This window comes from Bombina bombina, chromosome 5 (assembly GCF_027579735.1).
Source record: "Bombina bombina isolate aBomBom1 chromosome 5, aBomBom1.pri, whole genome shotgun sequence".
Classification (NCBI taxonomy): domain Eukaryota; kingdom Metazoa; phylum Chordata; class Amphibia; order Anura; family Bombinatoridae; genus Bombina; species Bombina bombina.
In genome coordinates, this window is record NC_069503.1 from 476,219,134 (window position 1) to 476,232,735 (window position 13,602).

The window sequence follows — 13,602 nt, forward strand, 5'->3', positions numbered from 1 at the left end:
TTAAAGGGACACTGAACCCAATTTTTTTTCTTTTGTGATTCAGATAGAGTGTGCAATTTTAAGCAACTTTCTAATTTACTCCTATTATCAAATTTTCTTCGTTCTCTCGCTATCTTTATTTGAAAAAAACTGTATCTAAGCTTTTTTTTTGGGTTCAGACTCTGGACAGCACTTTTTTTATTGGTGGATGAATTTATCCACCAATCAGCAAGAACAACCCAGGTTGTTCACCAAAAATGGGCCGGCATCTAAACTTACATTCTTGCATTTCAAATAAAGATACCAAGAGAATGAAGAAAATTTGATAATTGGAGTAAATTAGAAAGTTGCTTAAAATGTCATGCTCTATCTGAATCACAAAAGAAAAAATTTGGGTTCAGTGTCCCTTTAACTTTCAGAGACTAACAACCTTGACTAACGTTTGCATATTGCATGAGTACGGACATAAGTGCTCAAAATATATAAGCACAGTTAACTTTCAGAGATTCAGTGAATCATATGCATAAAAACATGGGTGAAGCAAGGAGCGATTAACACACCATAAATTCTAATATACGGCACTAACAAACTAAATAATAGCAACCTACAGGTGAAGCAGGCTAAATGAGTGAGTGAACATAGTATAATCCTGCAATTTGTTCACAATGAAACAATATACAGTGCTCAAGCACTAGAGGAGTAAAGTAAAAACACTACTGAACCAATGCTATAATTAAGGAAAAATACACATTCTATATTTAAATGTATTCAAACCTGCAGTAATCATACCCTCACTATGAGTGAATAAATATAAGAGTGCATATAAACACCTCATTTATGCCTATATTACAAACTATAAAAGATGAAAGACAATAGTACGAATTAATATCTCATTTACAACTCAGCATAAAAAAAAAAAAGAAAAAACACTTGATAACAGGTTGTTTGATACTATTTGAAATAAACCAATGAGTCAATTTGAAAATGTATAAGTATTACAATATACAGAACCCCAATCTTCAAAAAAAGCCAGAATTTGGGATCAGAGATAAGCCTTGGAAATTATTTATAGAAGTATTTCCTATACAGCGGGAATATATACCTGTTAAGAAATAAACTCCAATACAGGTAAAACATTTTACAGAGTATTCCCTATATAATTGAAAAATATTTATGTCATATACAGAGTATTTTGCAAGCATCAATAATATAACGGTTATGGAATATATTCCGAAACAGGTGACAAAGATTTACTTGGGAGTAAGGGATTATGAGGACATTAGAATATGAACATACCCTATCAGTGGTATGTAATTAACTTTTTAATTCCCTAACCCGCATGAGTAATTATTACTGTGAAGAACTGCTTGTAGCCGATAAGTAAATACAGTGGTTACTCCAAATTAGTCAACCACAGTGTCTCAGAAATATCATATAAATAGAAGAAGGCTGTATTGTATTAATCAGTGAGACACCACTGGAATATCGGCACAATTATCTCTGATAGGGATTTTAATTTTGTATGTGGTTTTCCTATCTTTTAAAATGAATCAATAAAAGTTATATTTTAAATGACACATTTCCTGCCTCTACATTAGTCTGGGCACAGAGTGCTACCCAAGCATTTTTTTTGTGTAACACTGTTCCAACAGTTCTTGCATGATTGAAACCAATGCTAGCACCACTCCTCAGAACCAGATGATGCAGAAATTAGAGTGATATATACTCTCAAAATTATATTTGAAATAAGAGGAGTTTGCCTTTATAATGCCCTTGTCAAATTTGTTTGTGTCTATCAGATTAGTTATGCGTGTTTGGGGAATTCTGTCACCTATAAAGAACAGGATTGTTACTCTGATCTGTTTTAATTTGTGTCTGAGTTCAGTCACCTTTAAATAAAACATTTCAATAATCTGTAATGTATATATTCTGCCTCAATTTTTTTTACATTTCTGCAGGGTTGATCTCAGATTATTAGTTATTTACACTTGAGGGTTGATTTAAGAAATGTCAGGACGGACATGATCCACTGTAGCGGATCATGTCCGCCCGAGATAGCTAAACACTGACAACATACGCTGTCTGCATTTATCATTGCAAAAGCATTTCTAGTGAAATGCTTGTGCAATGCCGCCCCAAGCAGATTTGCGGCTGCTAGCAGGGGGTGTTAATCATCCCGATCGTATCTGATCGGGATGATTGCAATCTGCCACCTCAGAGGCAGATGATGAGTTAAGGAGCAGCGGTCTTACGACCGCTGCTTCCTAACTTGAGTTTCATGTGGACCTAAAACTTCGGGGGTAGATTGCAGCATCCACTGCTTGTTAAATCTACCCCTTGGTCTAAACCAGGGGATTTAGAACCTGTCCTCAGGCCTCCCTAAAAGGCCAGATTTTCAAGATATCTAAACTGGAGCACTTGTGAAATAATCAGCTTAGTAAAACATGCTTATTAACCTGCTTTCAGCCAAAGTGATCCTGAAAATCTGGCCTGTGAGGCCTAAAGACAGGTTTGAAAACCCCTGGTCTTAACATACAGAGTTGCGCTCTAATTAAAGAAAGTGTTTTAGCTATACACATACAGCACAGTGCAGCCACACAGGAACTCAAGGCTTTAAATTGGACACTACTGGTTCCAAAAAGATGGTCTAGGAAAAGACTCAAAATAGACACTAACAAACTACCAACATTAACCAAAAATGTTTGCTTCATTAGCCCCATCCTTAGTCTAAGACTAAAACAAGGATGGTTAACAGACATTACCATTAGTAGGTTCACAAGTTATGGATGAGGAGCAATCCTGTGTTGAAGTCTTACAAGTAGCGGCCAGAGTGGTTTGCAGAGGTGCGTTCTGTGGTTGACTGACTATTTTGTCTATGGTATCTATAATGCAATACATAAAAATATACAACTTCATTCACAAGTGTGAAGGTGATTCACAAAGGTTTCTCCAGTACATATGTTATTCCATACAGTGAATTCCCTAAAACTCTCTCAAAACGACTACAAAGGAAATAGTAGAGACTGTAGTGGATAACGGTTAAAATAATTTAAATTGTTAAATCCCACTGATGCTTGGATACATTTTTTGGGTATAAAAGAAAGAGAGAGAAACAAAAACAAACTGATATGAAACAAAAAAAAACATTTTGTAATTTTAAACAACTTTCTAATTTACTTCTCTTATCAATTTTTCTACGTTCTCATGGTATCTTTTGTTGAAAAGTAGAGACATATGCTTAGGAGCCAGCCCATTTCTGTAGCATTATATCAGTGTTTCTCAACGTTCTTCAAGTACCTCCAACAGGCCAGGATTTCATTATAGCTGAACCAGTGCACAGGTGAAGTAATCTACTGATCAGTAACATCATCGTTACTAACCTGCTCTATCCCATAAACCGATTCCTGTGCACTGGTTCTGCTATTATGAAAACCTGGCCTCTCCAAATTGTGGAGCACAGAAGTGCAGTAGTCGCAGTCCGGAACCATACGTCGTCCGGTAGACTACAGTAGGAAGATGTTGCCAATTGGGGTCCTCGTCTCACCAGGGAGAGTCCAGGGATATCCAAAGTGATGTGATGAAAGCAGATCAATGTACCCAAGATCCAACTGCAGGTTGCAGAGATACTTTGTGGAGTGCCAAGGAAAATGTTTGGCCAAAGCCAAAAATGATGGTAGGCAGCAAAAGGAGAGTTTAAAAAATTATTAAAAATGTATTAACAATAAAAACAACAGCAACGCGTTTCTCAGTGTACCACACTGTTTCATCAGGCTATACAAACATACTCTCAGCTGCCATATTTAAAACAAATAGAAGCCAATCAATGATCAGAAAAAATTAACACCCCTAATGGGGCATACCAATATACATATAGTGAAGTCAGTAATACAGAGGTTTGTTTATACAAAGTAAATATATATTGATATAAATCGTGTAAATAATCATTTTCAAAAAACATAATTTATGTAAGAACTTACCTGATAAATTCATTTCTTTCATATTAGCAAGAGTCCATGAGCTAGTGACGTATGGGATATACATTCCTACCAGGAGGGGCAAAGTTTCCCAAACTTTAAAATGCCTATAAATACACCCCTCACCACACCCACAATTCAGTTTAACGAATAGCCAAGAAGTGGGGTGATAAGAAAGGAGCGAAAGCATCAAAAAATAAGGAATTGGAATAATTGTGCTTTATACAAAAAAATCATAACCACAACAAAAAAGGGTGGGCCTCATGGACTCTTGCTAATATGAAAGAAATTAATTTATCAGGTAAGTTCTTACATAAATTATGTTTTCTTTCATGTAATTAGCAAGAGTCCATGAGCTAGTGACGTATGGGATAGCAAATACCCAAGATGTGGAACTTCCACGCAAGAGTCACTAGAGAGGGAGGGATAAAATAAAGACAGCCAATTCCGCTGAAAAATTAATCCACTACCCAAATCAAAAAAGTTTCAATTTTTATAATGAAAAAAACTGAAAATATAAGCAGAAGAATCAAACTGAAAAAGCTGCCTGAAGTACCATTCTACCAAAACTGCTTCTAAAGAAGAGAAAACATCAAAATGGTAGAACATAGTAAAAGAATGCAAAGAAGACCAAGTCATTGCTTTGCAAATCTGATCAACAGAAGCTTCATTCTTAAAAAGCCCAGGAAGTAGAAACTTACCTAGTAGAATGAGCCGTAATCCTCCGAGGCGGGAATCCACCCGACTCCAAATAAGCATGATGAATCAAAAGTTTAAGCAAGATGCCAAATAAATGGCAGAAGCCTTTTGACCTTCCTAAAACCAGAAAAGATAAAAAAAATAGACTAGAAGTCTATCTGAAATCTGAATAGCTTCAACATAGAATTTCAAAAACTCTTACCATATCCAAAGAAAGAAATCTCACCAAAGAAGTTTTAGGAAAACAATAATTCCTCCCTAATGTTTGTTAGAATTTACAACTTTAGGTAAGAATTGAAATGAGGACAGCAAAAACCACCTTATCCTGATGAAAAAATCAGAAAAAAGAGATTCACAGAAAGAACAGATAATTCAAAAACTGTTCTAGCTGAAGAGATGAAAGTAAATAATGTCCAGAGCAAGCAAATGCTCAAATAGAAGAGCCTGAAAAGCCTTCAGAACCAAATTAAGACTCAAAGGAGGAGAAATTGGCTCAATGACAGGTTTGATACGAATCAAAACCTGAACAAAATGATGAATATTAGGAAGTAACACTGCCTTATCCTGATGAAAAATCAGAAAAGGATATTCACAAAAAAGAGCAGATAACTCAAAAACTCTTCTAGCAGAAGAAATAACCAAAAGGAACAATACTTTTCCAAGAAAGTAATTAATGTTCAGAGAATGCATAGTTTCCAACGGAGGAGCCTGTAAAGCCCTCAGCACCAAATTGAGACTCCAAAGAGGAGAGATTGAATTAATGACAGGCTTGATACGGACCAAAGACTGTACAAAACAATGAATATCAGGATGATTAGCAATCTTTCTGTGAAAAAAGAACAGAAAGAGTAGAGATTTGTCCTATCAAAGAACTGAAGACAAAACCTTATCCAAACCAACCTGAAAAAATAATAAAATTCTATGAATTTTAAAAGAATGCCAAGAAAAGTAGGTCTTCCAGACTCAATAATAAATCTTTCTAGAGACAGATTTACGAGCCTGAAACATAGTATTAATCAATGAGTCAGAGAAACCTCTATGACTAAAGATCAAGCGTTCAATCTCCATCCCTTCAAATCTAATGATTTGAGATCCTGATGGAAAAAATGGGCCTTGAGAAAGAAGGTCTGGTTTAAACGGAAGTGTCCAAGGTTGGCAACTGGCCATCCGAATGAGATCCGCATACCAAAACCTGAGAGGCCATGCTGGAGCCACCAGCAGAACAAACAAATACTCCATAAGAATTTTGGAAATTACTTTGGAAGAAGAACTAGAGGCGGAAAGAAATAGGCAAAAAGATAATTCCAAAGGAATGTCAATGCATACACTACTTCCGCCTGAGGATCCCCGGACCTGAATAGGCCCCTGGGAAGTTCTTTATTCAGATAAGATGCCAACAAATCTATTTCTAGAAATGCTCACATCTGAAAAATTGAAAAACATATATGGGTATGAAAGACCATTCTCCCGGATGTAAAACTTGATTAACAGAATTTAGATAGGAGCTGGATTTAGCCCAAGCTAATATCCGAGACACTTCTGTCACAGCCTAAGGACTGATAGTCCTACCCTGATGATTGACATACACCATAGTTGTGACATTGTCTGAAAAACAATAAACGTCTCTTCTTCAAAAAGAAACTAACTGAAAAAAACTCTGAGATGCACGGAGTTCTAAAATATCAAATGGTAATCTCGCCTCCTGAGATTTCCAAACCCCTTGTGCTGACAGAGATCCTCAGACAGCCTCCCAACCAAAAAGACTCACATCTGTAGAGATCATGGTCCAGGTTGAAAGAAACGAAGAGACCTGTAGAACTAAATGATGGTGATCTTAACCACCAAATCAAGAGAGATAAATATTAGGATTCGAAGATTTAAAAATGCGAAATCCTAGAATCCCTGCACCATAATTCAGCATAAAAGACTGGAAAGGTTCTTTCTATTGAAAATGAGCAAAGGGAATTGAATCCAATGCTGTGGCCATAAAACATAAAACTTCTATGCATATATAGCAACTGAAGGAAATAATAGAGACTAAAGGTACCGACAGACGGAACCCAATAAAACTGTCCCTTGTCTGATAGAGACAAAGACAGTGACACAAACTATCTGGAAACCTAAAAAAGGTGACCCTTGTGTGAGGAATCAAGAGCTTTTGAAAAAAAAAATCCTCTAACTATGTCCTGGAAGAACAAAGTGAATCATATGAGATTCCGCATCCTCAGAAAATAATCTGAATGAAAACAGAAAAATGAAAATATGCATTTATTGTATCTAATGAAAACAAATAATGCTATCACTGACCAAAAAAAGGCAGAATAATTTGAATAAAACTCCAAAACCCAGTTCCTAAAAATGGAACTGGAAGAAATACCCCAGAAGATTCCAGGTCTGAGCAGCGCTCGAACCCCACGGGTGATCAGCCATGCTTCAACAGTACCCAAAATATATAGGACCGAAACACACTTAAAGAAAGTGTTAGCCTTACTGGAATAAAATCAAAGAAATTTGGAACGAATAGAACCAAATAAATTTCAAAAAAAGTCTCAACCTGCCCCTTACCAGCCAAGCTGGAATACGGCACGTACATTGCAATTTTAGGGAGCTGATTTCGAACTGAAAAATTTCCAATTAAAAACATGTTACTTGGGAAAGAATTCAGGAATTCGTTCCTTAATAAGAACAACCAAACTAATATAAGCTTAAAGTTTTAGGGGCCCATTTATCAAAGGGCTTGCGGACCTGATCCGACACTGCGGATCAGGTCCGCAAGACCTCGCTAAATGCGGAGAGCAATACGCTCTCCACATTTAACATTGCACCAGCAGCTCACAAGAGCTGCTGGTGCAACGCCGCCCCCTGCTGACTCGCGGCCAATCGGCCGCCAGCAGGGAGCTGTCAATCAACCCGATCGTATTCGATCGGGTTGATTTCCGGCGGTTCCTGTCCGCCTGCTCAGAGCAGGCGGACAGGGTTATGAAGCAGCGGTCTTTAGACCGCTGCTTCATAACTTGTGTTTCTGGCGAGTCTGAAGACTCGCCAGAAACACGGCCCTTCAAGCTCCATACGGAGCTTGATAAATGGGCCTGTTAGTCTTAGAACTCAATCTTGAAGCCCAGAGTAACAGTTTAAAAATTGAACCCAATTATAAAACAAATAATTGATTATCTTAAAACCAAAGAAATATGGATTTTTAGAAATCACAAAATTCTTCTAGCTAAAACAGCTAAAGACATAGATTAAACCTCATTTGCGAAAATATTCAATAAAATGAAGACACAAATGAAATTATTAGCATGATAGTCCAGTTAAAGGACCAGTCAATACACTGGACTTGCATAATCAATAAATGCAAAACAACAAGACAAATGCAACAGCACCTAGTCTAGTAAATGTTGTCTCTTTTAACAATGCTAAAATAAATCATAATCTGATACTTGATCTTAAAGTAAACAGAAAAAATGAAGCAATTGCAACATCAACAAAATAAATCACAGGTCCAAGAAAAGTACCTGAAACTAAATAATTTTCCATAAAAAAGATACAACCATCTAAAGGAAAATAAATACTATTTTGCTATAGAAACGATAGCATAATTAGTAGGAGTAGAGATAGCCCCAATAAATTGGAGAACCCTCCAAATTGAATTTAATTGCCGGCAAAGAATATAGTTTAAAACCTTTGAAGAAGGAATAAAAGAAAATTCTCAGCCTATTCAATTCCCTAGTATGAGAAACTGGAAAAAACCTCTGAAAACACAGAAGAATAAATAAGCAGAAATAGTGTTAGCTAGTCTTGAAATAGAACTAGTTACCTTAATATCCAAAATAATCAACACCTTTTCAACAAAGAACAAATGTACTTTAATTAAAAAAAAAAAAAAAAAAGTAGATTTGTTAAGTGTCAATATCTGATGAAGAAAATTCTGAATGAGAAAAAAACATCATCAGAGAAGGATAAATCAGTATGTTGTTGGTCATTTGAAACTTCAATAATTAAAAAAGAAGTTTGAAAAAGACCTAAAAATTTTATTAGAAGGCACGATGTCAATGTACAAAAACAGGTAGTGCGACATTTTAATTCTTCCTCTTGGTTCCAACAACAAATAGAACGGAGTCGGTTTCCTAGAAGCTGGCTATGTTAGGAAAGAAGGGAATGGTTGGTCTTCTATCTTTATCCCACTACTTTTTTCCTTCTCTTCCCCCCCCCCCCTTTTTTTTTTTTTTTTTTTTTTTCTTCTCCCTCCCCCACCTCCCTCCCACTTGACATGGATAATTCCTAGCCCTCAGTATAGGTTGGATTGTTTGTCACCCATAACAAGGAATGGTAACTGCTCAGAATTAGGAACCAGCAGAATAATCTCATTTATTAGAAATTCGCTCAGACATATGTAGTAAGAGTAAGGGGGTACCCCAGAAATAGCTAGAAGTGGTAAATAACACACCTTGAAGAGATTGAACAGCTGAGGTATTTAGATAGGAACATAACAAGTTTCTGTAGACGATCTTATATAAGAATAATCGAATTAGTTTAGAATTAAAAGAGGAGTAATCTTTCTCTGCAAGGTTTTTTCTGTCGCTCCTTTTTGCTTCTTTATGTTTTTGCTTTTTTTTTTTTTTGTTTTGTTTTTTGTTATTCTGCTTAGGGCTGAAATAGCTAAATCAGCTTGAACTTGGAAGTAGTTATAGATCGATGTTATGTTATCTATATAAAACTTGTAAATATTACTAATCGCATTGTATGGGAGCTGTGTCTCCCAAATGACGTTTTCTGTTACTTTACAACGATCAATAAAAAAACTTTAAAATTTAAAAAAAAAAAAAAAGGCACGATGTCAGACAAAGCCTTTAAAATAGAATCAGAAAAATATTCTTATAAATCTTCTAAATATTTCTTGTACATAAGATGTAAAAAGAATAGCAATATATAAAGCATAAATACTAATGGATTCTGCATGTAAAAGTTTATCATGATAACTTATTACAAACCATAGCTAAAGATAAACATTCATAACATTTAAAATAAATGAACTTAGCTTTGGTAGGACTGAACTCAGTCAACAGGAATCCCTTAGATCGTTTTGAAACAGGAACAGTGAAATCTTGCAAAATGTAATAGAAAAAAACAATATTTAAAGCAAAATTATCAAATTCCTTAAATGACAGTTTCAGGAATGGGAAAAGAATGCAAAATAATAAGCTTCTAGAAACCAGAAGCAATAAAAAAGTGAGGTTTAAATAATGTGAGGAAAAAAAGTGGAACAAAAAATACACCCACATTTTTTGGCGCCAAATATGACGCCCACATTATTGGCGCTAAATACAACGCCCATATTTTTGGCGCCAAGTATGACGCCACAACCTCTGATGCCAGAACCGGCGCCCACAAAAAAGTCTGCGCCAAGAATGACGCAATAAAAAGAATCATTTTCTGCCCCCGCGAGCCTAACAGCACACAGGGAAAAATGATCAAATGAAAATTTTCAAGGTAAAGAAAAATAAATTGAATTAAAATGCATTATCCCAAATAATGAAACTGACAGTCTGGATTTTAAAGGAATACTGATTATCCTGAATCATGGCAAATATAAGTTTAAAGACATATATTTAGAACTTTACATAGAAAGTGCCCAACCATAGCTTAGAGTGTCATAAAAAATAAGACTTACTTACCCTAAGACACTCATCTACATATAGTAGATAGCCAAACCAGTACTGAAACAAGAATCAGTAGAGGTAATGGTATATAAGAGTATATCGTCGATCTGAAAAGGGAGGTAAGAGATGAATCTCTACGACCGATAACAGAGAACCTATGAAATAGATCCCGTAGAAGGAAGACTATTGAATTCAAATAGGCAATACTCTCTTCCCATCCCTCTGACATTCACTGCACTCTGAGAGGAAAACCGGGCTCCAGCCTGCTGCGAAGCGCATATATATATAAATCGTGTAAATAATCATTTTCAAAAACAGCAAATTATTCATATTTAAATAATATAATATGAAACGTTACTTAAATTAATTTAAATATATGGAAATGTGGTAATATAGTAAACCCTAAGGCAAACTAAAATGGTATAGGCTTATCTTAGACGAAAATCTGTTTCTGTTAGATAATATTGTTATAATTTGTACTAATGGTCTATTAGTTAAGGGGTATGAAATAATCCTAATACTTTTTGAAAAGTAAAAATAAACAATTTCAAACATGTATAAAATACGGATTGCTATTGCAACAATATGTTCGTGGTGAAGGGGAGTGGACAAACCCCAAGATTGGTGATGCAAATTCTAATAGTGGTGAATCGATTAAACAGATTCCCTAGCATCGCAGTTAGAGATTAAAAGTTAAAGAAACTATTATCGGCAGAACTACTGACAACAGAGATTCAGTAATGTTCAAAAAAGACAAATGTGATGTAGTTTAAACATAGTCGTTCCCTGTTTCCATAGTAACAATAGTGTGTTAATTTTATAGAGAGAGTGATGTCAGTAAGGGGCATGGCTAATTACGCTGCATGTAGATATGACCCATCGCGAAAAAATAAAGAACCAACACTATGTTTATTAGCCATGAAATTAAGTGATGAAGTGTCTAGAATAGAGGTGGTGCATAAATTTAAGCCATCCCGAGTATTTAGGGTGAATAATGTGGCGAGTAACAAATATACAGAGGGACGTGAGTCCGGACAAGGGAGGGGTGTGTGTGATGATCGGCCAATAGCGTGCGTATATTATGTAAACATAAAAGCGTGGGTCCTAACCTAGGAAAGTACAACAGCCAATCACTAAGGCTTGTCTACTGGGAACAAACTAGAAGGGTGTGTGATAATCGGCCAGTGGCGTGTGTGTGTCATGTAAACATAGAGGCGTGGATTCTAACTTAGGGAAGTTAAATCAGCCAATCATTGACGCTTATCTGCTAAGAGCTATGTCAATGGTATAAATGGAAAGTGGAAAGTTCCCATAATATCGGTAGCCGGTCAGGGGGAAAGGGGCCAAAAGGAGGTGGGGATAGGGTATATATAAATTACCATGTGTATAATAATATGTGAGAATAAATAAAATAGGCATTAAGACAAATAGATGTGATGTGGGAGTAAACTGAATCCTAAGTTAGAATCCACGCCTCTATGTTTACATGAGACACACACGCCACTGGCCGATTATCACACACCCTTCTAGATTGTTCCCAGTAGACAAGCCTTAGTGATTGGCTGTTGTACTTTCCTAGGTTAGGACCCACGCTTTTATGTTTACATAATATACGCACGCTATTGGCCGATCATCACACACACCCCTCCCTTGTCCGGACTCACGTCCCTCTGTATATTTGTTACTCGCCACATTATTCACCCTAAATACTCGGGATGGCTTAAATTTATGCACCACCTCTATTCTAGACACTTCATCACTTAATTTCATGGCTAATAAACATAGTGTTGGTTCTTTATTGTTTCGCGATGGGTCATATCTACATGCAGCGTAATTAGCCATGCCCCTTACTGACATCACTCTCTCTATAAAATTAACACACTATTGTTACTATGGAAACAGGGAACGTCTATGTTTAAACTACATCATATTTGTCTTTTTTGAACATTACTGAATCTCTTTTGTCAGTAGTTCTGCCGATAATAGTTTCTTTAACTTTTAATCTCTAACTGCGATGCTAGGGAATCTGTTTAATCGATTCACCACTATTAGAATTTGCATCACCAATCTTGGGGTTTGTCCACTCCCCCTCACCACGAACATATTGTTGCAATAGCAATCCGTATTTTATACATGTTTGAAATTGTTTATTTTTACTTTTCAAAAAGTATTAGGATTATTTCATACCCCTTAACTAATAGACCATTAGTACAAAACAGAATTTATGTTTACCTCATAAATTACTTTCTCCAACGGTGTGTCCGGTCCACGGCGTCATCCTTACTTGTGGGATATTCTCTTCCCCAACAGGAAATGGCAAAGAGCCCAGCAAAGCTGGTCACATGATCCCTCCTAGGCTCCGCCTACCCCAGTCATTCGACCGACGTAAAGGAGGAATATTTGCATAGGAGAAACCATATGATACCGTGGTGACTGTAGTTAAAGAAAATAAATTATCAGACCTGATTAAAAAACCAGGGCGGGCCGTGGGCCGGACACACCGTTGGAGAAAGTAATTTATCAGGTAAACATAAATTCTGTTTTCTCCAACATAGGTGTGTCCGGTCCACGGCGTCATCCTTACTTGTGGGAACCAATACCAAAGCTTTAGGACACGGATGAAGGGAGGGAGCAAATCAGGTCGCCTAAATGGAAGGCACCACGGCTTGCAAAACCTTTCTCCCAAAAATAGCCTCAGAAGAAGCAAAAGTATCAAACTTGTAAAATTTGGTAAAAGTGTGCAGTGAAGACCAAGTCGCTGCCCGACATATCTGATCAACAGAAGCCTCGTTCTTGAAGGCCCATGTGGAAGCCACAGCCCTAGTGGAATGAGCTGTGATTCTTTCAGGAGGCTGCCGTCCGGCAGTCTCATAAGCCAATCTGATGATGCTTTTAATCCAAAAAGAGAGAGAGGTAGAAGTTGCTTTGTGACCTCTCCTTTTACCAGAGTAAACAACAAACAAGGAAGATGTTTGTCTAAAATCCTTTGTAGCATCTAAATAGAATTTTAGAGCGCGAACAACATCCAAATTGTGCAACAAACGTTCCTTCTTTGAAACTGGATTCGGACACAAAGAAGGCACGACTATCTCCTGGTTAATGTTTTTGTTAGAAACAACTTTCGGAAGAAAACCAGGTTTAGTACGTAAAACCACCTTATCTGCATGGAACACCAGATAAGGAGGAGAACACTGCAGAGCAGATAATTCTGAAACTCTTCTAGCAGAAGAAATTGCAACCAAAAACAGAACTTTCCAAGATAATAACTTAATATCAACGGAATGTAAGGG

The 13,602-nt window shown here is 36.6% G+C and overlaps 1 protein-coding gene across 1 annotated transcript in view; it reads right to left on the bottom strand.

Annotated features, from left to right (window-relative positions):
- Positions 1 to 13,602, bottom strand: part of LOC128660487 (mucin-12) — a 770,239-nt gene that overhangs the window by 333,971 nt on the left and 422,666 nt on the right. Inside the window, exon 15 of the mRNA XM_053714362.1 lies at positions 2,742 to 2,861. Coding sequence (XP_053570337.1) covers positions 2,742 to 2,861 — 120 coding nt within the window. The remainder of the gene's footprint in view (positions 1 to 2,741; positions 2,862 to 13,602) is intronic.